Source organism: Lathyrus oleraceus, chromosome 6 (assembly GCF_024323335.1).
Source record: "Lathyrus oleraceus cultivar Zhongwan6 chromosome 6, CAAS_Psat_ZW6_1.0, whole genome shotgun sequence".
In the NCBI taxonomy this organism is placed as follows: Eukaryota; Viridiplantae; Streptophyta; class Magnoliopsida; order Fabales; family Fabaceae; genus Lathyrus; species Lathyrus oleraceus.
Window position 1 is genome coordinate 7,006,691 of NC_066584.1, and position 27,489 is coordinate 7,034,179.

A 27,489-nucleotide genomic window follows, 5' to 3' on the forward strand; every position below is an offset into this window, starting at 1 on the left:
TGATGAAATGTGAATCCTATGCTTGTGTAATACTACTTTCAAAGCGTGATATGAAAAATGGCACCAAATATATAGTTATGAGAGCATGTTATGAAAACTCAAAGCATATACGTGTATTCTATATTTTCATAGTGATTAGTTGTAATATAATAATTGTTCTGTTTTTCGTAGGCTTCTGAAGTAGAAAGTGAATCTTCATCACATAATGGCATAAGAAGATTATCAGATACAAGCAATACACATGAAACAAATCATCAGAGTCCTTCAAATGACATGATTTTTTATGGCACCTTTATGTTCTAAAACTTGTTTATTTTGATAATAGTTTAAGATAATGGATATGAAAATTGTAGATCCTTTTTATGTTTTAATATTTTGGGATAGCTTAATATTTGGTGATACTTATATCAAATATTTAAAGTTGATATATAATTTTGAAAAAATTAAACAATTATACTTACATTTATATTTTATTTTTGGGCCTTTTAATATATGTTATTTAACTTTTTTTTACAAAAATGCCTAAAAGTAAATTAATTATACATATTTTAATTTACTTTTAGTGCTGGTTTTAAATTGGGATAAAAAAATTTAAATTTATTTTAGCGAGATCTTTTTGAAAATTTGTGGTTTATACAATGCTAATATTGCAAATACTAATAATATATGTAAATTGAGACGGTTTAAAATGACGTAATTTTCAATATATTACAGCGGTTTCAACCGACATAATATTTGAAGATATTTGTTTATTATGTGAGAAGTGTGGCAATTAAAACTGCCCTATTTTACAAACTAAAACTACCATATTAAACTGGCTATAATACGGCGATTTGCACGGCGTTTATTTTTAAATCGCCACTATATTCCTTGCGGCAGCCAAATTTACGGTGTTTTTAAACACCATTTGAAAATTATAGCGGTTTAAACCGTCATAGTATTTATAAACTAACCGCCACAAATTACGCGTTTTTTTGTTGTGTTTTAGGTTGACACGTTTCTAATAGTTGTTTCTTGCATATATATTTCTGATCTTTCCTTGTGATTATTCTCTTTTATATGTTTGCTTAATATCTTTTTACTATTCTCTCTTAGACAATGAATATTAAGCAAAGATCTAAAGGAGAATAATCACAAGGAAAGATCACAACTATATACTAGAAATAACTATTAGAAATGTCTCAATATAAATATGGAACATGATTAAAATATGAATTGATTATGTCATATTTAACTATTTTCAATTTAAACATTCTTTACTTAAATATATGGAATTTTGATTAACCTTTATGCAATTGATTTCCATTCCCGACTAACAATGGAATTTAGTTTGGTCAAAACACTTCTTAAATTGAAATAATGTTTTTGTCAAATTTATCAATACCGAGATTTCTTTTAATAGTTTTTATATTTTTTTAAAATTTTCTTTATTTTTAATTATTTGACTTCTCTTCGTTAGATCTAATCTCATTACTATAGAATATGTAGATTTTTTCTCTACATACACAAATCAGTTAAGTCTATTTTACACCGTCTTGTCTCCGATATGATCTACTCAAAAACTCTCTAATATATAATTATTTTTAATATTTATTTCATTTAATCTTTTGCCAGGCTTTCATCATAAAATATTCATATATATATATATATATATATATATATATATATATATATATATATATATATATATATATATATATATATATATATATATATATATATATATATATATATATATATATATATATAATATTATACTCAATGAGATAATTAAAATTTCAAGCTAGAATACAATTTGAGTTATTTAGTGATATGCACCAATTTTTGAGACTTATGCATTTCCTTCAAAATTCCTGAAACAACTTTGTTAACTTTTGGAATATTAATTCTTTTGTGACTCAAAGGAAGTAATCTGCCTTATAATTGAAAGAATGACAGAATTTGATACATGCATATAAAATAAACGAGACTGATATGAAATAAAGGAGAAATAAGAAATGGAATTAAGTAGAAGGGGCGCCACACTCTTTCTAATCCAAGAGAGAATGATAAGCCTATGGATGAGGATCACCACAAGAAAAGGATTTCTTGATAAGATCAATTTTGGTCCAATCCAGAACCTAAGAGCAAATACTCTCACTTACACAATGTGTAAACTTGCCAAAATTTATTGATCTAAAAAGAAGATACATGCCTCCTTTATATAGGAATGACTTAAGATGATGAAATAAGTAAAAAATAACTCCTAAGAAAACAAAAGGGTTTCAACCACTAATTATCATGATAGTGGGTTGAGTTATTACAAAGAAAGTGCAAAATAAAGAAGAGATAGTGGGGTTCTTGAAAGGGCAGAATAATGGCAATTCTTTATTTACCACTTCTCTTGTAATTTTCGTCCATTATAGTGTGGTTATTGGTATTTCCTTTATTTTTATTTATTTATGCATTATTGGGCCTTTTATCACATGCTTGGATGATAAGAATAAACTTGGGCTCTTTTTCTTCAATCTGGCCCATGCATTCTATTGACTTGATCATGAAGTGAACTAAAGCATCATTGACTCTTCTTGCACGTGTCCTTGTCATAGGACCTCCTAAGCCTTGCATTGTATCATTTATGTCTTGGATTACGTCCTCACCATTTAGTAATATTAGAGTTTGACTTAACTTATCCTTACGAAACTGATTTATAAGGTGATGAGTGTCGCTCTAATATAAACTCTCTTTATCTTCAACCAATATGGAACTTGAGATCTTCCTAATACACCCCCTCACGCCCAACACTCTTTTCGATTTGGTGCGTGAATTTAAACAGTGGAAGACCCATGGTTTGATTGATATGCTCTGATACCATATTAGAGTTTGACTCATTCTTACAAAATCGACTTGTAAGGTGAAAGATGTCACTCTATATAAACTCTTTCAATGCCCTATCTCACCAATGGAGACTTGGGATCTTACCATACATCACCTCACGCCAACACTATTTGAACTTGGTGCATGGATTTAAACGGTGGGCGGCCCATGGTCTGATCCATGATATCATGATACTCTTAGAATTTTTCCTAACTTATCCTTACAAAATAGATTAAAACCGGCTAATAAGGTGAGAGAATTTTTGAGATGCAGGACTTGTAAGGTGAAGGACATGCCTTGTAACTCTAAAGCATCTACTTCTAAGAGAAAATCAAGAGATGCCAATGAAGTTGGTAAAAAAAGGTGTTGGGCGGTGTATGGGGAATATCCCAACTTCCACGTTGGTTGGAGATGGAACATTGAAATAATTTATATAGACTGACACTCCTAACCTTACAAGTCGATTTTGTATGGATGAGTTAGATCAAACTCGAATATGATATCAAAGCATATCGATCGGACATTTGGACGCCCACAGTTTAAATTCACGAACCAAGCCCAAAAGAGTGTTAGGTGCGAGAAAGTATATTGGAAAAATCCTAAATTCCACATTGTTTGAAAATAGAGCATTTAAAGAATTTATATAGAGTGACACCCATCGCCTTACACGCACGCCTTATTTATAAGGATGAGTTAAGACAAACTCTAACAAGTAACATGTTATTAAAAAAGTTTATAACTTAACTCTTTTCTAGAGAACAACTTGAAATTGATTTAAAAATTCATTCATGTTGAAGGTAATTCAACCGTACATATAATAATTAAATAGTGTCTCGTGTCAACTCAAGAGTTAATTTCATTAAATATTCAAAAAATATAAGTGAACGAAATAACTTAGAGCGCATGTTAGGGTCCATGAAGTTAATTATGGTTGATTAGTAAAAAATAAATACAAAAAATAACATTGAGGAAAATTCTGAATTAATTTTTTGAGTATATAAGTAAAACATAAGATTATGATGTGTGCTTTCTGATGGAGAAATACAATCTTATTACCAAGTTTCCAGTAGAGAAGCGACTCTGAGTTAGATTTTTTTGTTGCACTTGATGCGAGTTGTTTTCTCGATGGACAAACAACTTGGGATTGTATTGTTAAAGACATAGAGGGTGTTGCAATCATGCGTGTATATACAAGATGGATTATCGTAAATTGATAATTAAAAAAATTGTTTGAATAAAAGTTTGTATATATCATCAATATAAATATTGAAATGAATAAAAATTGTTATTGAGATGTATAAGGATGTGTTCTATAAATTACTAAAGCACTAGGTCCAATAAGTAAAATATTCAATTAGATCAATTTAAAGTATTGGCTATCCGGTAAGAATGTTATTTAGATACGACTTTGATAAATGGCAATCTTATTATTTTTTATTCTTATTAATAGATGGGAGACTTGAGTTTATTGGATAACTATGATATTATTAAATAACACATTTGACATATTTTTCTTGTAAGAATTGACTAAGAATTTTAGTAATGCATTCTCATAAATAAATCAAAGATGATATTATTGTGCTCAAATTGATATCCCATCATCCAATCAAAACATTATTTTTATTAAAAATAAAATTTAGCTATGAAAAGTAGATTGGGTTAGGGGAATGGATGTTTTAAGAGACGAGCTAAGATGATATTGAAGATGGACTAAGTGTTTTGGGGGGAGGACTAGGAATGCCGGGAATGCCTGGGATGCCTGGGATGCCTGGGATACTTGGGATACCTGGAATGTCTGGAATTCCCGGTATTAAAGAATCAAAATTTATACCATCGTTATTTTTCTTTGTAGCAACTTCAACTTTGAGCGATTTAGAAGGTAATCTTGGAGGTTTAGTAAGGAGACTAAGCGTCTTGGGGGGAGGACTGGGCAATCCTGGAATTCCTGGGATGCCTGGAATTAGGGGTGGGATTCCAGGAATGCCTGGGATTAGGGGTGGGGTGCTTGGGGGTGAGATGCCTGGAATACCTGGAATGCCTGGAACTAGGGGTGGGGTGCTTGGGGGTGATATGCCTGGGATGCCTGGAATAAGGCCTGGGATGCCTGGAATAGGTGGGAGTGGAATTCCAGGAATGCCTGGGATACCTGGAACTAAGGGTGGGGTGCTTGGAGGTGAGATGCCTGGGATGCCTGGAATTAGACCGGGGATGCCTGGAATTGGTGGGAGTGGGATTCCAGGGACGCCTGGGACACCTGGAACTAAGGGTGGGGTGCTTGGAGGTGAGATGCCTGGGATGCCTGGAATTGGTGGGAGTGGGATTCCAGGGATGCCTGGAACCCCTGGTATTAAGGAATTAAAACTTGTACCGTCATTATTTTTCTTTGTAGCAACTTCATCTGCAAAAATATAAACCACAAATCACATAATTTACATATTTTTTCATCAAATATACTTTGGAATTAGATATTTATGAATAATGATCACAAATTTGAGAAATTTTGTCAGCCATATTGTATGGTGTATATAATAACATAAATCTATACACAAATTCAACAAATGTGTTGGTGTGTAATCTAATACTTTAAATTTATTATGGGTAAAAAAAGTCACAAGAGTGCCTAATACAAAAATATAATCGAAGAGATTGATAGAGGTGAAAATGTCTTACCGCTCAAATTGTCACGACTTATTAAAAAATAAAACAAATCAAGACTCACAAAGATTAAAATCAAATTTAAAACCCACTCTTTCTAAAGATCGGGAAATTCTTACCCAAGTTCCTAGCTTCCCCAAAAGAAGAGATTAAAACAATAGTGACCAAAAAGCCTTGGATTAGCCAGGCTAGTTTAGACAACATTTTTCTAAAGCAAAGTAGAATTGAAATAAGCTATATGTTTTCGGATGAAATTGTGTTAAAATGATCTCTATATATATAGGAGAATAAACTCTATTATGGTCATTTTAAGTGCATTATAATATTTTTTTAAAAATATTCTTAAAATTTAAATATTGTGTTTGACTATTTATTATTTGCTTTATACTTTGAATCTTTTTTTAGGGAATCCTTTAAGTATTATGTTTGACTATTTATAATTTTCAATTTAAATATTAAAAAAAGAAATAAAAAGTGTTCTCAGGGATTCCTTTTCTCTCTATTATAAACAAAGTTTTCCGTTTTAGATTAATTGAATAATTAATATTTTTATCCTTAAAATAAATAAGATATACAAGTTATTCAATAAATATAAAAGATAAAGTTATATTCATAAAAAACACAGGGATTTAAACATTATTTTATCTCATGAAATTAAATTATTTTAAATTTAATTCATTTATTATGGTGTTTTAGAGGTACATATTATTTTATAACCAAAATTTGACTTTATAGGTGCAAATTATTTTTATAATCAAAATAATAATTATAATATTTCATAAATTTAAATTTATTTCAAATTCATTTAATTAATTATAGGACTTTATTCATTGAATATGCTCATTTTAAGTGTATTATACTCTTTTTTGGGTACATATTAAATTTAATTAATTTATTATGGTGTTTTAGAGGTACATATTATTTTATAACCAAAATTTGACTTTATAGGTGCAAATTATTTTTATAGTCAAAATAATAATTATAATATTTCATAATCTTAAATTTATTTTAAATTAATTTAATTAATTATGGAACTTTATTCATTGAATATGCTCATTTTAAGTGTATTATACTCTTTTTTGGGGTTTAAATAGCGTAGCGAATAAAATTCACCTTTTCAAAGGTGAATATGGGATTTCACAAGTTCGAATATGCACTCTTGAATTGATGTTTCTATACGGCTATCATTTGAGATGAATTAATAGAACAAGTGCATTATATTTTATTTATAATTAAATTTTTTAATATTTATATTTAAATTAATATTGTCATTTTTTAAATTTAATTATTATGTTTGACTATTTATTATTGCTATATGCATATCTCTAAGTAAATTTTCTATGAAATAAAAAGTGTTCAATGGAAATATGTCTCTCTCAATTATAACAAAATTTTAGTTTTTAAATTCATTGAATAATTAATTTTTTTAATCTTTAAAACCAATGAGATACATCAGTAATTCTAGAAATCTAAAAAATTAAAGTTATGTTCATAACACAAAACATACATAACATAGGGAGGAAGATTCAAATATTATTTTGTCTCATAATTTAAACTATTTATAATTTAATTAATTAATTATCATATATTATTTTTACAATCAAACTTTGACTTTATAGGGGCTTAATAGATGTATGCGATCTATAAAACATGAAAAATAAGGTGTATGATATAAAACTTATTATGTCTCATAAAACTTAATTTATGTCCCATTTTATTTATTAATTATGGTCTTTTTAAGTGCATTGTATTTTATTTATAAATATTTTTTATGGAAAGAATAACCATTTCAAAAAAAATATAATGTTTAAATTTAATTTTTAATTTTCATTTTTTAATTAATTATTATGTTTGACTATTTATTATTTGACTTATATAGTTTTGATCCCTACAAATTTACGTGTTTTTTAATTTGATACTTGAATTATTTTTTTTGAAAATAGTCTCCGAATGTTAAAATCATTTTGGTTTTAATAATTAAAGTGAAAATCCGCAGAAAAATTCGTAAGAAAGAAAATTTTAAAGGAAAATTCGCATAAAACCCGCATATTTTCTTGCGGATTTTGATTTCAAGGATTAAAACCAAAATAATTTAAAATTAAAGAATTATTTGCAAACAAAAAAAATTCAAAAATCAAATTGTATCAGAGTCTGGTTTGAGAAAGGGACTGTCTTACTTGTACCTAAAGTCAACGGCGCCACGAGGGTGGTGAATAAAAAATGTTCTGTTGAAGAGTATCAATGATGCCAGGGTGGTGAATAAAAAACATTTTGCGCGGTACAATAGTTTGTGGAAGTAAAAAGGACTCACACTTGAGGGGGAGTATTGAGAATGTATCAAGTGTGAGTAGTGTGGGCAATAGTTCCACATTGGTTGAAAACGTGGAGACTTAAGTATTTATAAGTGAGAGAACCCACCTACCTATAACTTTAAGATTTTAGGTGAATATGTGGTGTGTCTCTCACAAAGGTGTTGCTCCAAAAAGAAGAAGCCCCACAATATTCAATGCTCCCTAGTGAAAAACTCCCCCAACATATTTCAACATTCACTACAAAAATCCACGTAAATTATGGCGGTTAAGTATGACGTTTAGTTTAAAATGCCACAATTGACAGTTGATTACGGCGGTTTTACCAAACAAAGTAATATTAGTAACACAGTGGCGGTTTTACCAAACAAAGTAATATTAGTAACACAATGGCGGTTTTACCAAACAAAGTAATATTAGTAACACAATGGCGGTTTCAACCGCCATTATTTTCTTAAGTGTTTCTCAAATTCCCACGGGTGTACGACACACATTTATCTCACTCTTCCCCCTTATTTCATTATTTTATTCATATATTAAAATAATATTTTAATTGTATTAAATAATAGTAATATTGTTTTAAAAATAAATAAAATAAATAAAATAAATAATAATAATAATAATAATAATAATAATGTTACTATATGAATAAAAAAAATCATTATCTCCTCCTTCGTACACTCTTTAACTAAACCCTAAAGCTTGAGCTTAAACTCTCTCTCTCTCTCTCTCTCAACAATTTTGATTTTAAATTGCAGTTTCCTCAAAGCTTCAATTTCTAATTTCTTTTAATCTTTTGCTTCCAACCAGTTTCCCGTAAACCCTTTCGATTTTAATTTATTCACATCATTCAAATTTAAACCCTAAGAATGTTTTTGGAAATTAGAATTACACCTCTTCAGTATCAGTATCAATATGGAACCCTAATGATCAACCCTACCAATTATTGGAACCATATTTTTCAATTTGTTCAATCGCAAATCCGCATTTTGCAGTTCTGCAATCAGGTTTTTTGCAGCTCTGTTCTGCTGCTCCGCAATCTATAGTTTCACAATCGACTGTTCTACCAGCTATTCGACAATCCACAATTCCACAATCCACCCATTTCAAGGTAATATTTCTTTGTTTTTCACAATATGATTTCTGATATTAACATAATTGTTATGATTTATGAGACTCAAGTGATAATTTGATAGCCTCTTTCACAAGATTAACATTATTTGAATATATTATTCTATAATCATTTGTTTTTTTGTGTCTAAGTTCAAGTTCTTAATATCTTCTTGTAGAAAAGTGCCTTTAGGGTACTTTGAATGATAGCACCATAGTCCATTAGCTTAGAAACCACATGCACATCACTTGGAACCTTTGATCTCAATAATACATACAAACTTGTTGTATTGTTGAGTTTATCATGTTATGAATAAAAATGGAATACATACTCCAAGTGATACTCTTACGCTTTTTGTAGATTTGTTTTCTTCATCATGTTATGAACAAAACTGGATTACATACTCATTTATTCATTATTTAGAGAGACTAGTTTTTTCCAAAATGATAGCACCAGAGTCCCTTAGCTTAGAAACCACGTGCGTACCACTTGGAACCTTTGATCCCAATAATGCATATGAACTTGTCGTAGTGTTGAGATTATCAAAGGTGGCAATATCGTCTTTGATCAAAACGGTCGAAGGGAGTAGTTAGTGATGAAGTATATTATGGGAGTAATCTTCGAAATATTCACACAAGCTAAATATAATTTTTTTGATCATCAATTTCATCCAACAAATAACTAATACACTATGGCTAAACTATCCTAAATATGATTTCTACTCATTTCTAATCCTAATCATTGATTTCTACTCATTTACACCAAAATTCAAACATTTATCGAAAACTCAAAAAACTTATGGGAAATTGATGTTTTTGATGAAGATGAATGATGTTACAAATGAAGATTGATGTTCCCTTGAGTTCCCTTGATCATTGTTGAATGAAATTTGACTTAGTGTAGAGAAGAAATTTGAGAGAGGTTGAAGTTGAGTTGAGTTTGAGTAAAATGTGAAATGAGGAAGGAGAAGAGTCTGAAGCCACTTAACCTCCAAAATGTTCTGGAGATGCATCTCCAAAATATCTTACGTTAACTGGTCTTTTGGTGCATCCGGAGATGTATCTCCGAAAACTGAGGATATTTTTGGAATTCCGCGTGATGCATTAAGAAATCCTCATTTTTTATATCAGGAAGCCTTATTCCAGACGTGATTCATTAAAAATTTATTTTATAAATAATTTCACCCACTATTTTGTCAATAGTTACCATTTTTAAGTTTCTAGCCGAAATTTAGAATCAACAACATAAGTCATAAACTAAAATATGTATAATTTTTTTCATGGTAATTAGGTCAAAAATATATTTAAAAAATGTTAAATGTTTTTGAAGGAGAATTTTGCGAGTTATTGTGGTTTTTCCCGACTCAGGAGATTAATATTTACGAGACAATATTCAATAAAGTGATCTTTAATAACACTTTTATTATGTTTGTTTTTAAAAACAACTATCAACGAGCCTGATATAATAATGCTTAAAAATTATAGTAGCACTTTTAAGTGCTATTAAAAATGTCGTCTTTAATAACACCTTTTAAAAAATCGATATTAAATCCAAGTGTCATGTGTTTTTGTGGAACAAGTTAACAATGTTATTTTAGAAAATCATAAAAAGTTATATTAGTTCACCCGATTATCTAGAATTTAGTCTACTCCTTTTACTCTTGAGAGATTTTTACTATAATCATACATTGGTTATAGATAACCATGATAATAACCATAATTAATCCCTAATGATTGACTTGTTGGTGAAAGCTTGATACTTGAGAGTGTGCTCCTCTCAATGTTTCATGTTCGAATCCTGTTAAGTACTAACAATTCATGTGTTTGGGCAGTCCATACAAAGCTTTTATCTGGATTTAAAAAAGCCCTTTGCAAGTGGATAATGAGATTGGTCTCCCTCGAATTAGTCCTTCCTAGGGCCAAATTCCAAGTTAAAAAAACAGTATTAGATACTTCCTTGCCTTAAACCTTTAAGAACTTCCTTGCCTCACTCTCAAAGATTTGGGAAAATTACCAAAGCATTTTCCTAAGAACAACTCATATAGAGTGGTAAACTCAATAAATCTTGACTACAAGTGTTTAAATTTCCTAAGAAAGAATAGTGAATAAAGAACACTTGTGTCTAGATATTTATTCTTTGCTAATATGATTATGATTTGCAAACCTTACAAAATATTTAGAATATTGTTTGTAGTAATTTAAAAATAGTTCACTTGTTTGTTATAGAAGAGAAACTTCAACATTTGAATTCGATTCCTCTATCTAGACCTTATAGATTTGATTTACCAATCACTGTCGTCTATCATTTATCTGTTGAAAATATTATTGGTGCACAAGAATGAAAAAGAAGATGATGGAAGAGAGAGAAAATTTGTAACTAACTTTTACTCTCAAATGCAAAAACACTTACACTGAAAATTATTTTATAAAATGAACCTGAGTTAAGTATTTATATAATCAGAACCACTAAATGAAACTAAAATTAAAATCTGAATGTAACTTGAGTGTGAATTTGGATTACACTTTAACACCATCCCTTAATCCACATTCAAGACTAAAATTAACAACACAATTTCACCCCTCAAATGGATAAAGTGTTAGGTCTTGATTGCTTTGGTCAAAACATATGCAAGTTGCTTATGAATGCTACATTGAACAACTTCAAGCACTCCATCATGAACCCGATTGTGCAGAAAATGGAACTTCGTGTTAATGTGCTTGCGCCTTCCATGCAACACTGGATTCTTGGCTAGACTTGTAGCTGATTTGTTGTCAACCATCAACATTGATCTTTAGATCCTGCAATAAGTTCATAATTCTAACATCTTAACACACATACAAAGCATCTACAATGTACTCAGCTTCATATGTTAACAATGCAACAACTGGTTACTTCTTAGACCACCAAGAAATGAGACATCCCAAATACTTGAGGAAATATCCAGAAGTACTTCTTTTGTTAATTATGTACCCACACAAATCAAAGTTTGAATAACATATCAAATATGAATCAAATTTATAACCAAAAGGGAACAAAACTCCATACCTCAGAGTCCCATTAATATACCTCAGTATCTTAACAGTTGCTTAGTAATGTGACCACTTTGGTTTCTTCATAAATCTACTCACCATTCTAACTACATAGAAGATGTCAGGTTTGGTGTTACATATATATCTCAATGAGCCTGCCAACTGTTTAAAAGTTGTACCATCTACATCATCACCCTCAACATCAGAATCCAGCTTGTGATTTGTTTCAACATGTGTGATTGCAGACTTGTAATTTATTAGCTCAATTCTCTTTAGAATCTTAAGTTCATACTGTTGGAACATGATTTTTTCATATCTCTTGGTTTTTGATGATAACAAAGTACTTAAAAAACATATGGGTATACTAACATATGTTCAAGTGTGTAGGATCACAAGCTTAGTATTCAAATCTGATCTGACCTTGTTAAAAACATATGTGGAGAAACAAAGTATATTAGATTATGGAAGATCAGAATCTGATGACTTTGAAGGATCAGAATTTGAACGAGGTGGTTCTGCCTCTAAATATTCAGACTCTGATCATAGAGTTCCGGCCTCTAGTAACAACTCAGACTGTGAAGGATAAAGGTGCCTCTGATTTGTATGCTATACAAAAAGCAGACCAGTATTGTCAAAATTCCAGATTTCTGGGTAGAGCAAACTAGGGTTTTATTTTTCAAGGCTCAAGGAATGGTGATGTGACCTCTTAAGTTTTTCTACCTTTTGGTAGATACCTAGTACTTAGAAAGGTGTTATGAATAATACCTTTATTCAGGGGACAATGCTTCTAACCAGATACATTCTCCAACGTCTCTCTTGGCATGTTTCTTCACTAAGTTAACTATTATGCTCAACCATCCAACGACTCTTTTATCTGCCTCTATAAAAGGAAGCTAAATATTTGAAGGAAGGTTACACCAGTAAAATACAACAACTTGAGCATAACTTTGAGCTATTATTTTATAACTGTTATTGCATAGGATCTTAAGATTTCTTATCTTTGTGTATCTTAGAAATCTTAAGAGTCAAGAATCTTTGTGGTTGTTGTACAACTACGATACTTCTATTTGTGTATCAAAGTACTCCATCCGTCCCAAAATATAAGATAAAAAAAATCAAAAACACACTTATTAAGAAATGTAAAAACATAATAAATTGACTAGGATTTTATTGAAATAAATTGCTTTGGAAGGTGTAAAAACAATTCTAATTGGTTGTTGGTTATAGAAAAATGAGAGATAAAGCAAATTAAATTCAATTTGCATTTAATTTTACCTTGAAAAAGTTTAAAGTTGATTTTTTTCTCTTATAGTTTGGGACAAGAAAAATTCACTGTTTTATCTTATATTTTGGGTCAGAGGGAGTATAGTTGTTATCTATTCTACTAAACTATTTGTTTAAAGTATACGGAGTCTCTTGGAAAGTTGCTTGAGCAGTGAAAGTCTTATACTTGTGTGTATAAGCACAGGAAGTTTCTTTCAGGTGTGATTGATAAAAGGAAGTCTATTGCTTGTGTGCTTGAGCAGTGAAGTCCCTTTCAGGTGTGATTGAGAAAATGAAGTCTCTTGCAGATGTGCTTGAGCAGAAGTCTCTTTTAGGTGTGATTGAGTAAAGTCTCTAGCTAGCGTGCTTGATCAAATTGTAATCAGTCTGATTATAGTGAAATCTCTTGTTGAACAAAGGGACTGAACTACTCTCAGTTAAGAAGATGAACCAATATAAATCTTTATATGTTTCTTTGCTTATTATTTCTGATAACGGAATATTTTCGCTGCCTTTAATCAACTATGACATCAGACTCTGAACCTTGTACAGATTCTGAAGTTGTTCTTATCAGAAGATAATTTTTTTGACATAAATAATTTAACCCCTCATTCTTGTGTATTTTTCTCACCTTCAGTTGGCATCAGAGCACAGTTAGTACTATAACACTTAATAGTTGTACAAAAAGATCTTGAGAAAAAAAGCTTCCATCGTGCCTGATAGTTCTGAAGTAACTAATCTTGTTCTCCTCATAGGAATAATAACAATAGTCAAAGTACATATGGTCAAAACAATTATATTGCTAGACCACCAACATTTAGTGGAGATTCTTTTGAATTTGAATGGTGGAAGAGTAATATGTACACTCACATTATTGTTCTGGATGATGAGTTATATGATATCTTGGAAGATGACATTAACATTCATGTCAATGGTTTTGGTGTGGTTTCTGACAGAAAGTCTCTCACTCATGCTCAAAAAAAGATATACAGAAAACATCATAGGCTGGCCTTTTGACAGAAATTATTTTGCAACATATGTTAAACAAATTTAAAATTCTGTTACTAACTTACTATAACTTGCTTTAAACTAATTTAAAATGTAGTGGTCTATACAATGCTAATATTGCAAATAATAATAATAATATATGTAAATTGAGACGGTTTTAACCGACATAATATTTGAAGATATTTATTTATTATGTGAAACATATGGCATTTAAAACTGCCACTATTTACAAACAAAATCCGCCATATTAAACTGGCTATAATACGGTGGTTTTTACGGTGTTTATTTTTAAATCGCCACTATATTCCATTCGGCAGCCAAAATTACGGTGATTTTAAAAACGTCGCATTTGTCAATTATGTCGGTTTAAACCGCCACAATATTCATATATTGACGCCACAAAGTTTGCATTTTTTTGTTGTGTTTTATGTTGACACGTATATTTGTGATATTTTCTTGTGATTATTCTCCTTTATATTTTTGCTCAATATCTTTTCACTATTCTCTCTTAGATAATGGATATGGAGCAAACATCTAAAGGAGAATAATCATAAGGAAATATCACAAATATATGCTAGAAACAACTATTACTATCAACTAGTAAAGGGCACGGGTCGCGCAAGTGCAATAATTTATTTAAAAAAAATTAAATATAATATATTTTTTTTTATTTATATATATATATATATATATATATATATATATATATATATATATATATATATATATATATATATATATATATATATATATATATATATATATATATAGTTGGATCAACGTACACAAATTTATTGCATAAGAGTTTTTTTTAATTTAATGGATGTTAAATGATCAATAAATGGGTTCAAAAAATTTCCACAAATAACTTTTTCCAGTTTTGGACATAATAAAGTAAAACATTATTAATTTATAGTAATATAATTTGCTTAACTTTTTTGTATACTATATTAAGGAAATAATCAAAAAATATAATACAAAAATATTTTTACAATTTATTGGTATATTGATATATAATAAACATTCCATTGTTAATGTTATAAATAAACATTCCATTTATCATTGAGATTTTGAACATAAGAAATAAAAATATATTTATTTAGTAATGGATGAAATTTTCCAATCTGTTACTAATTTGAGGTATAAAAGCGCAAATATTAACCTTCATAATAAATGATTATTTAACCAAAATACATAAACCATGTAAAAGAAATACCAGAACCTCATTTGTTTTAAAATATAGTAATGAATACTACCAAATGTTGAAATTAATTGCAATTGATACAGTAAGGTTTAATGCAACAAAAGATATTGAAACAAAAGGTTCACAATTTTAGTTAAAATTGTGAGAAATAAGTCCAGCAACAAAAATGATTTAACTTCGTACAATTCTTTGGTCCTTAAAAAACTGGGTTTATACAAAACCTGCCCGCAACCTTTTAGGAAGTGATGATTCATTACCCTGTAAAAAACAATTACATCCATATAAACAAATGTTAAAACATAATGTATATTTTATACAACTCATTCAATAAAATTCTAATAATAAACAACGACATTTGTTGATATAATATAACTAATGAAAAACTTACGTTCTATAAGTTTTCAAAAACTTCTTTGAACACGACATTTGTTGTAGAATTCAATGGATGGTTATCCTTGTCATGGATTAATATCTTAAGCCCTTTTTTGCTTTTGACCCTTGATATTGCAACATATAGTTGACCATGACTAAATACACTTCTAGGCAAATACAATCCAACATAATCCAATGACTGACCTTGAGATTTGTTAATTGTCATAGCATAACATATAGTTATGGGAAATTGTCTTCTAGTCATTTTGAATGGCCACGGAGATTGTGTTGGAGTCATATCCATTCTTGGAATATAGATAACCCCTCCAATATTCTTTCCAGATATAATCTTTGCCTCGACAACGTGGTTTGCCAATCTTGTAACTATAAGCCTTGTTCCATTGCAGAGACCTTCAGGTTGATCAATGTTTCGAAGCAACATAACACTACGCCAAATAAGGGAAAAGAGGGCGCTTTTTTTGGCCTATAACAGCGCTTTAAAGCGCCCTCTAATCTGGCGCTGGCATAGGTAAAGACAGCGCTTTTTTTCCTAGTGAAAGCGCTGTCTAAAGTGGTTCTTTAAGCCCTTTAAGGGCCACTTTAGAGGGCGCTTTTTAAAAAAAGCGCCATCTAAAGTGGAAACATTTAAGGGTTTAGAGGGCGCTTTTACTGGAAAGCGCCCTCTAAAGTGGAAACTTTTAATGGTTTAGAGGGCGCTTTCCAGTAAAAGCGCCCTCTAAACCCTTAAATGTTTCCACTTTAGAGGGCGCTTTTTTAAAAAGCGCCCTCTAAAGTGGGTGGTTATTTAATTTTTTTATTTTAAAAAGCGCTATATTTTTTTATTTATTTTAGACAACCTGTATATTGAAGCAGTACACCCAAAACTATATAATTTGAAGCCCTTTTTCACACATTGCATTCAACAAGCCTTATATACAACAATCCATACATATACAACAATCCACTGATATATAATCGTTTAACTTCTAAAGATTCTATATACAACCAATTCATAACTTAAAAAGAAATAAAACTAAGTAGCAAAAGCATCTCTGAGATGTATGTTTTTTTTGCTAGCAGCAGTCTTCTTAGCAACAACCTCTTTTTGTTCAATATCAATAGCATGAACCTAAAATATCATAAAATTAGTTAGGTGATGTATAAGATCAAGAATTAACATTTTCTATGCATAAATATCATATAATTGTGTTTATACCTTTTTTTTTTATGCAACTGACTCGATTTGCTGCGTAATCCCCTTATATTTTTGGTCTCTTATCTTTTGAAGATAGAATTGATATTTGTTTAGATGGACATGTTCCATTGTCGTAGAGGGATACTTTCAAATATCCAGCATCATCATCTACGCGAATGAGGCTTGACGACAATGGAACATCTCCATCTAAACAAATATCAATTGATACTTTCGAGTATCCCTTGCCCCTTGCACGAATGATTGACTTCATAATAGCCATTTTACCTGTAATAAAGAAAACAATTAAAATCAGATGACAAATGTAAAAACAATTAAAATCATAAAAGTCATTTTACCTGTAATAAAGAGCACAATTAAAATCATTTGACCTGTACCTTTTTCACTAAGTTCTCTTTCTTTTCTTGGTTGGAATATGTTCTACATGTCTCTTAACAACACGGACGGTTGGGTTGATCCAAATACCCTCATTATGATCATTTCTAATATATGAATCATTTGATATAATATTCTCATCTTGATCATTTCTGGTAAACGATTCAATCTCAACATCAATATCACCTTGATCTCTAGTGTTTTCATCAATTACTTTGTTGGAAAAAAGAACTATAGACCATTTCTTACTTTTCGGATCATTGACATAGAACACTTGTCTAGCTTGAGAGGCTAGAATAAAAGACTCATCTTTGTATCCCACCCTATTAAGATCCACTTGCAAAAATCCTGACTTATCCATTCGAATGCCGTTATTATTTTCAACCCACTTGCAACCAAATATAGGAATCTGAAACTTCTCATAATCAAACACCCAAATGCGCTCGATAACACCAAAATACGACAGATTTGCAAATTTGGGGTTTAAGTCCTTCACACTTGATATGTGCATTGCTTCAGCTACCACGGTGACACCACTATTCTGCATAGTACTTTTATCATCTTGTTCTTTGGTATAAAATGTGTATCCATTAATCGCGTATGCGCTATAAGAAAAAACATGGAAACTTGGACCATATGCTAAGCATCTCAACCTTTCTGTTATTGAAGCGGGATCTGAATAATACTTTGAATAAATATGATCCTTAAACCAAGGTATAAAACATCCATTGTGCTCTCGTACTATCCAATTTTCATTTCTATTGGGATTTAAACCTCGGAGAACATCCTTGTGAATTTCAACATACGGCTCAACCTCATTCTCATTGTGCAGAACATACAAATGCACTTGATCCCGTTCGACCCTTGATACTGCCACGATTTTATTTCCAATTAGATTTTTTCCTTCTTTCTTTTCGACAAGCTGAGACTTAGGGAGTCCGATTGACTGAACATTAGACAAATATTCAGTACAAAACTCAATCGCTTCTTCAACAATGTATCTTTCAACCATACAACCTTCTGGTCGACTTCGGTTCTTCACGTACCCTTTTAATATTTTCATATAACGTTCAACAGGGTACATCCATCTCATATAAGCTGGTCCACACAATTGTGTCTCTTTCACAAGATGAACAACTAGATGTACCATTATGTCAAAAAATGATGGAGGAAAAAACATTTCAAGCTCACACAAAGTAATAACGATTTCTTTTTGCAACATTGGTAAGATCGCAGGATTGATCACCTTACTGCAAATTGACTTGAAGAAAGAACACAACTTAGTTATAAAGCTTCTTACTTTTTCTGGAAGAATAGAACGTATACCTATTGGGAGAAAATGTTCCATTATAACATGGCAATCATGGGTCTTTAAACTCTTTAACTTGAGGTCTTTCATAGACACAAGTCTTCTAATATCTGAAGAGTACCCTTCTGGAACTTTAACTTCACTTAGAAACTTACACAATGTTTTTTTCTCCTTTCTAGATAGAGTATAAGCAGCAGGCGGTAGATATGTTCGTTTTCCTTTCTTCAAGGGTCCTAATTCAGTTCTTATTCCCATCGCTATCAAGTCCTTTCTTGCCTTAAGGCCATCCTTAGACTTTCCTTGTATATTGAGTAACGTGCCAATAATACTTTCAAATACATTTTTTTCAATATGCATAACATCAAGAAAATGTCTCACATACAAGGACTTCCAATACGGCAATTCAAAAAAAAATGACCTCTTCTTCCACCCACTTTTGACAAGTGTGTGGGCAAAAGGCTTGCCAAACTGAGTATCCAAATCTTTCACCTTTTCAAAAATTTGATCACCCGTCAATATAGGTGGAGCTCTGCCTTGTTCTATCTCTCCATTGAACGCCTTTCTCCATCCACGGTAGTGATGATTTGAATTTAAGAATCTCCGATGACCGAGAAAGACATTCTTCTGACCAAACTCCAAGCGCTTCCAATCTGTTTTATCTTCACAAATAGGACACGCACATTGACCTTTTATGCTATACCCTGATAGATTTCCGTATCCTGGAAAATCATTAATTGTGCCAAACAACATCGCCCTCAAGTTGAAACTTTCTTTCCTATATCCATCATAAACCTCCACACCGGTCTCCCACAAAATCTTTAAATCTTCGATTAAGGGCTTCAAGTACACGTCTATGTCATTCCCTGGTTGTTTAGGTCCAGAAATCAACATAGACAACATCATGTACTTACGCTTCATACATAGCCATGGAGGTAGGTTATAAATCATAATAATCACAGGCCATGTACTGTGTGAGATACTCTGGATACCTTGTGGGTTCATTCCATCAGTAGATAATGCCAAGCGAAGGTTTCTTGATTCTTCTCCAAATTCAGGATAATCATTATCAATTTTCAACCACTGTGGTGAATCTGCCGGATGTCGATACTTTCCATCTATAATTCTTTCATCTGCATGCCAGGTCAAGTGTCTTGAATCAGTTTCACTACGAAACATGCGTCTAAATCTCGGAATAACAGGAAAATACCACAAGACTTTTGCTGGAGACAACTTGTTCTTAAATCGCGAGACACCGCATTTAGGACACTCATTTAACGATGCATACTCATTTCGAAACAAAACGCAATCGTTTGGACATGCATGTATCTTATCATAGCTCATGCCAATAGAGCACAACATCTTTTTGGTCTCATATGTTCGATTGGGAAGAACATTATCCTCAGGAAGCATATCTTTCAAAAGGGCTAATAACTCTGTGAAACTTTTATCCGACCATCCATTGCCCACCTTTAAGTTGTACAACTTTAATACCGCAGACAATCTTGTGAATTTAGTGCAACCATCATACAAAGGTTTCTCTGCATCACTTACCAACCTCTCAAACATTTCGGGACAATCCTTAAGATCTCCTTCAAGTGCTTCTGCAATCTCTTCAACTCGATCACAATCGTATGTATCTGCGCCACTATAGTTTGAGGCATAGGTCGTACTATCACCCGGTTCAACATTCTCGTTACTTTTCTCACCATGCAAATTCCAACATGTATAACTTCGATCAATTCCATGCCTCATTAGATGCGATGTCAACTGAACTGCGTCAACCCGTTTCCCATAACAACAACCCAAGCAAGGACATATCATTCTACTGGGGTCTTCGGCGTGCGCAACGGCAAACTTAACGAATTCTGATACCCCATTCTCGTACTCTCTCGACAATCGATTGGAAGATATCCATGTATTATCCATTACTAATTAGAATAAATAAAAAACAATTTCAGAAGAGTTCAAACACAATCGGACCTAGGTTTCTAATGATACTGGTGTTGACACAAAATCAGATGTTCATAGGTCGTATAACCCTAACTACTGGGTAATGTAGTCCCATTGCATGCGCTAAAACAAAGCTAAAACAAAGCAATAGTAAACGCGCAGCTAAAACAAAGCAATAGTAAAACAATACATTAAACTGAAATTGGGCAAAGCTAAAACAAAGCGCAATAGTAAAAGTAATAATGTATGCATCGTGTACCTTTGATTGGTAGAAGGAGGAAACGCGCAGTAATTATGTAGATCTAACAGAGGTGGAAGGAAAACGCCTTAGAACCCTAACGTGAAAAAGAATGAAAATAACAGAGAATGAAATAACAAAACGCGCAGTATGTTATAATTTTAATGTTTACTAAAGGGGACCTTAGAGGGCGCTTGTGGAAAAAAAGCGCCCTCTAAAGGGGGCCTAAGAGGGCGCTTATGGAAGCGCTCTCTAAGGCTTTCCAGAAGCGTTTTATAAGCTGGAAATGCACATGGACTTATAACAGCGCTTTATTAAAAGCGCCCTCTAAGGTATCTCCTCCTTATTTTTTCGCTTCACCTTAGAGGGCGCTTTATTATAAAAGCGCCCTCTAAAGGGGGCCTATGAGGGCGCTTATGGAAGCGCTCTCTAAGGCTTTCCAGAAGCGCTTTATAAGCTGGAAATGCACATGGACTTATAACAGCGCTTTATTAAAAGCGCCCTCTAAGGGTAACCTTAGAGGGCGCTTTCTAAAAAGCGCCATGTATTGTTGTCCCTCTATCTCCTCCTTATTTTTTCGCTTCACCTTAGAGGGCGCTTTATTACAAAAGCGCCCTCTAAAGTGCGCTGTCTATTGCTCCTTATTTTTTCGCTTCACTTTAGAGAGCGCTTTTGTAATAAAGCGCCCTCTAAGGTGCGCTGTCTATTCCTGTTTTTGGCGTAGTGTAATAGGGGTCCCAATCTTCAATTTAATCTTGTGGTTAGGTAGACCGGAAGTTGTAAGTGTATTCAAAAATTCCGGGGTCAAAACATCAAAAGCTTCATTTCCTTCACCGTCAAAAGTGTCTACAGAATCTGAACTTAAATATTCCTTTTCTTCACCTTTGGGAAATTTTTTGAAATTTTATTATTATAAATCTATGTTAGTACATATAAATATATGAATGTATCTATAAATATGTTTACAATGGATAACGCATACCTGGTATGAATCCCAAAACGTATTGATTTATGATGTCAACCGTTTCAATTGTTCCTGCCAATATAGCTCTTGATTGCAAAAATTCTGGATTCTTGTAATTGTTAAGAAAATTCGGATATGTTTCACTAACAATGGCTTCTAGTGGATCATCATAGTTAGAAATTAAGAAATCATTTGGAATAGGAATATCCGTGTAACCATCGTTAGGTTCTTCCAATTTCCCATCGCCAACTTTTAATATCCAATTAGAAAACAATTCTAATTCAGATGTACTTGAAGTATTGCCGGCTTGTTGGAGTCGCATGTTCTTTGTAAGCTTCAGCATAACATAATGATCCCAGATGTATGATGAATTTATTGTAGAATGTATTATATCTGAACGGCTTCCCCTTGGTACAACTGGTAATATTTGCCGAAAATCTCCACCAAATACAATTACTTTCCCTCCGAATAATTTGTCAGAACAATTGGAACGCCCCATTATGTCTTTAAGGGTTTTATCAAACGCTTCAAAACAAAATCTGTGTGCCATTGGAGCTTCATCCCAAATTATCAACTTTGCCATTTTTAGTAGCTCTGCACGATCACTACCTTTGTCGATATTACATGTAGAAGACTCCATTGTAGGTATTGGAATCTTGAACATTGAATGAGCCGTTCGACCTCCTGGAAGTAGTAGTGAAGCTATGCCCGATGAAGCAACAGTTAAACAAATTTGTTTCTTTGATCTTATGTAGGAAGCTAGAGTTCTCCACATGTAGGTTTTCCCTGTGCCACCGTATCCATACAAAAAAAATACGCCTCCTTGTTGATTGTTTACTGCTTCCATTATTCGCTTGAATACACCTCTTTGCTCATCTAATTTTAAAAAAATACATAGCAAACATGCAGTGAATAAATTAATTATACATTAAAAAAAATTGTAATATAAAATCATACTTTAAAAGTTAACTTTATAAAATTATGACAAAACTTACAAACATTTAACATATTTACCTGTAAGATTTAAGAACAAATTATTGTATTCTTGCAATTGTTCGGCTGGATTGTAACTCCGCTCTTCGTATATGAGCTTATTTCCCAACTGCTCAACCACATATCCACTTGGATAAGGCATTCCAGCAAATTCCTTTAGACTTCGGCTCTTCCTTTGAAGATTTCGTTCAATCTCAATTAATGTTAAATTCATTATCTCTTCATCCGACAACCTCAAACCTTTATACAATAGTAATTATAAGTGTAAACTATAAAACAAATTTACTTTTAAGAATAAAAAAAATTCACAATATAGGAAAAATAATACCTCTATTGTTTGCAATTCGCTGTTGAGCATATAGTATTCCATCAGCTAAGAGATGACATGTTTTACTCCATACATGTCTTGGCCTGTTAATGCTGCCTGATAATAACATGTGAACAAATAGTAATCTCAAATATTGACCTGAACCCCAATGATTTGCCTCTTTAGTAGCTGCAATGAATTCTCTATCATCGCCGATAAAACCCATAGCAAAACAGGCATCCCGGAAAGTATCATATTTTACGTTATTCACTGTTTTTATATCATTATAACTGCGGGGGCCTTTGACATGTTTGAGCATCAATCTAAGATAGTACAATTCTCCAGTTATTGGAGGAACCCATATAAGCCTACCAATTGTGTAACCTTTTTGACGGGGTTTCCATTCTCTTTTTTTCTTAACATAAACAAATTTTGAAACAAATTTGCTGTAAGTTAAATTTTGTGCTTCAGGATACTTGCAATTTGCTTTGAACCATGATGTAAACATCGATTCAGTTACACTTGGTTTTTCCAGAACTGTATTGATACGATCAAAATCAGTGTAATATACCGAATTTTGACCTTCACAATGAAAGTACAGTCTCTCAACAACTGGTTTTCTACCATGGATTGGAAAGGAGAATATCCTCCAAGATGCTTCACTCGGAGAAACATACCTACAAATAATATAATGAAAGGCAATGGATTTAAAATTAATAGAATGATTATTGTAGACAGAATATATAAATTTTATTATAACACATATAGTCAAAACAGTGTACATATAAAATTTTCTACACCATGCATGTAAAGAAAAATTGCACACTTTTAGTTGAAATAGATAAATTGCATGACATCATATTTCAAGTGATATATTAGAAACGTACCTACAATCAATATACTGTTTGATCTCATCAATATTCTGCGGCTGGTTGGAAGTTCCATCATCATTCGGTACAATGGCAGCGGTGATTCTGTCGTAACCTTTGTTGATGTACTTGAATAAGTACTTAATCGATGTACTTTGATTGCACCATTCCATGTTTATGTGAGCTTGGTACTTTGTCAACAACTTTGCATTGTATGGAACAACATTTCGGTTATCGACTTGAATTCCATTCTTAAGAACTGTATGTCCACTGTCCCTTCTTCTATATACCAGAAACCCATCTTGATCAACAATTGTTTCGGGCTGAAACTGTTTTGGAAAATATTTAGAACATTTTCCATCTTTCATGCACGGTGAAGATTGATTTGCAAATCCACACGGGCCATGAATCATGTGAGTTTTAACCAAATTATACAACTCTTCATTGGTATCTTGGTCAGGTATTTCAGCTGAAATAATGCGATCAATATCACTTGGAGTTGGATATTTGTTAGATGGATGGAGGAAAATTAAGATGTGAGCATGTGGTAATCCTCTCTTTTGAAACTCAATTGTATACATATCTATAAAAATAAATATATAAAATATATACAATAGTCAGCACACGAATGATAAATTTGAAAATAACAATACGATTAATTGAATATGGAATAAGTTACTCACATGCAAGAACTTTCCCCAATAGACTTTTCTTTGTGAGATCAGACAAAAGCTCATCAAATTTCATTTTAAAGACTCTTGAAATGATGTCAGGACGATCTGATGCTTTTAGATGAACAGAACCAAGCAAACTCTGAATTTCAGGCCAGTTGGGGTTACATGTGAATGTAATGAAAAGATCTGGAAATCCGACATAGCTGCATATTGCCATTCCGTCAAAGTATAGTTGATCCATATATTTACGACTACCAACGTATGAAGAAGGTAGCACAACCCTCTTACCTGTGTTTGACCCGTGCGTTTCTCCATTTGAATTATATTCATTCAAATTGTGATACTTGCCAACCCTCAGTTTTGACTGATTCTTTCGAAGCCACCTAAGTCTTTCTGATTCCATCATTGTAAAACCATCTACCAAAAATTGTTGATAAAGTCTCCTTGATCACAACAATGTTTGTGCTTCATTAGATCTTGATTGAATTCTAAAGGCCAACCACTCTCTTATTGTAAGTCGATTTCGCTTTGTTGCTTCTTCCCAAGGAATATCTTTATTGTTCTGTTCTGACTGTGTTATGTCTGTGAAGTGGCGAATATTTGTCCCTTTATCACGGTGCCTCACATTAGGTCTATATCCATCCTCACCATATGGAAATAATAATGGGTACTGATATCCTAAATAACTGGTATGATACTCATCTATCCTTTGAAGTTCGCCACATTGTTTTTGCCCTATAATGTCTCTTTTTTCTGCAGTGTCGACATCTCCAACAATTAAAGCAACTACTTCGGATACAGTTGGTTGATTATATATCCTTCCATCATTTCTTCGTTCAGATATTAAAGGAAGTTTTAAATCAGAAACACCTTCTTCACAAAGTCTGTCCCTTGCCATGCGAAATGATTGTGCATGAACATTATGTTCATATAACATTTCAGATAGTTTTCTCACAATATTAACATCAACTCCACTTTTTGACCTATAATGAAAAGAGTTGAAACAGTTTATTGCAAGTTTCTTAAATAAATAAATTTAAAGTTTGGAAAATAATAGATATCTAACCTGAATCCATGCATTCTGTTTTCAATTTCATTCTCAGTGTCATAAACATATAGTTGTGCAAATCGTGGATTTTGACCTGACATCGGTAACATGCTTCCTATTCGGTGACATGATTGACCTTGGATACGAAAATTGGGAGGGCATCTACCGTTGTTAAATTGATTGTCCACTTTCGCACCGGGAGATGTAAATGCAAACATAACATTGTACATTCGAATTTGTTGTTGGAAATTTTTTGATTCACATGATTCGTTGTCAAACAACAGATGTTGTAGAACTTTAGGAGCGGGTTTTAACAAAGGTAACTGAACTTTTCCTGATCCACAACACATGGAAAATTTAGGATTGGACGCATGACGACATTTGTTTTTCCTTTCCGAATACCACATATTTGCACCCCAATATTGACATTCAATGACAGGATCCCCTATATCATAATACCCTCCTGATCATCAATAGTATTTAATTCATATGTTAAATGAGTTGTATTTCATAATAATAAAATATTATTTATAGTAAATCATTTTAAAATACCTGATGTAATTTCAAAAGTTTTCATAGCATCTGTTCCATTAGACATTTCATCTTCATCAAAACTTGAATTTGTTGCTGAACTGTAACCTTTTGACATAACATTTATTGTGTTAAGAATATTGTAATATTCTATGACATATCATAAACAAATTAACTCAAATGAAAAATAATTAAGAATATACCGTCAGATTCATCATTCATATTATCGTCTCCATTATCAGATGCAAAAAGCTCATTGAGTTGCAATTCTGGTATTGGATCTTGGTTTGATGTTGTTGCAGCAAATGTATTGTCAAACCTCTTAGATAAGTTAACTCCTAATTTGGTAATGTTTCTGCTTGATATCCTTTTTGATCTGATATTATTATTGGTACTTGGCTTAGTCTTTAAGGACGAATGAAATTGACGACTTACTTCAACGTTGGCTATACCACGACCGTCATTTAGTATGTTTGGCGAAAGTTCTGATAGTGGTATCCTCAAAGCTGTTGAGTCATTGCCGCGTCTTTTATCAAATGTACCGTTTTCTTTTAGAGCAGTTTTCAACCTCTTAGATTTCTTGTCATCAATAACACTCTTTCTATAAATTCTGGCTTTTGCAACATTCTTCCTCCTCAAAATAGTTTTAAAATGTAATTCTTCATCTACCATTTTGAATATTTTCTATTATAGTACTCACTCAGGCTCTATAATTCAAAATGATCATACTTGATCATACATCTGAAAAAATTACACATATATAACAGATATTATATATCTTCATCATTATAAATAAAACAAAAGATATATAATTTTATAGTGAATAAAAATATCAAATGTTCACCTGATAAAAAACATAACTTACATTGCCATGACTTTATTTGAATAAAGTTTTCTTACAGTTTTTGCTCATTCAACATGATAAGTTCATTTCTTGAATTTGGAACAATACTTGAAATGCTAATATATAATATATAAGGTACATGTTAAGAATGGATCATTTCCATTATATATATATATATATATATATATATATATATATATATATATATATATATATATATATATATATATATATTTGGTACGAAAATTCGTCTGTTCCCTCCAAAATAATTGGCAATTACGTAACATGTGGATATGTGTAATATAGGGAAATGAAAAGTTTTTCATCAGCCTATGTATTAATATAGCCGTAAAACCTAAAGGGATTT

At 31.8% G+C, this 27,489-nt stretch overlaps 1 protein-coding gene and 1 pseudogene across 1 annotated transcript; one reads left to right on the top strand and one right to left on the bottom strand.

Annotated features, from left to right (window-relative positions):
• The first annotated feature begins 4,593 nt into the window (after positions 1-4,593).
• On the top strand, positions 4,594-5,268 carry LOC127093622 (uncharacterized). The gene has a single exon (XM_051032564.1). It carries the CDS (start codon positions 4,594-4,596, stop codon positions 5,266-5,268), a length of 675 nt encoding a protein of 224 aa, XP_050888521.1.
• A 10,558-nt stretch (positions 5,269-15,826) lies between these two features.
• LOC127093623 (uncharacterized) lies at positions 15,827-26,950 on the bottom strand (annotated as a pseudogene).
• Between the last annotated feature and the right edge of the window lie 539 nt (positions 26,951-27,489).

Bases quoted from the DNA above. Each gene is read 5' to 3' on its own strand.
- LOC127093622 (XM_051032564.1), top strand. From the start codon at position 4,594: ATGCCGGGAATGCCTGGGATGCCTGGGATGCCTGGGATACTTGGGATA.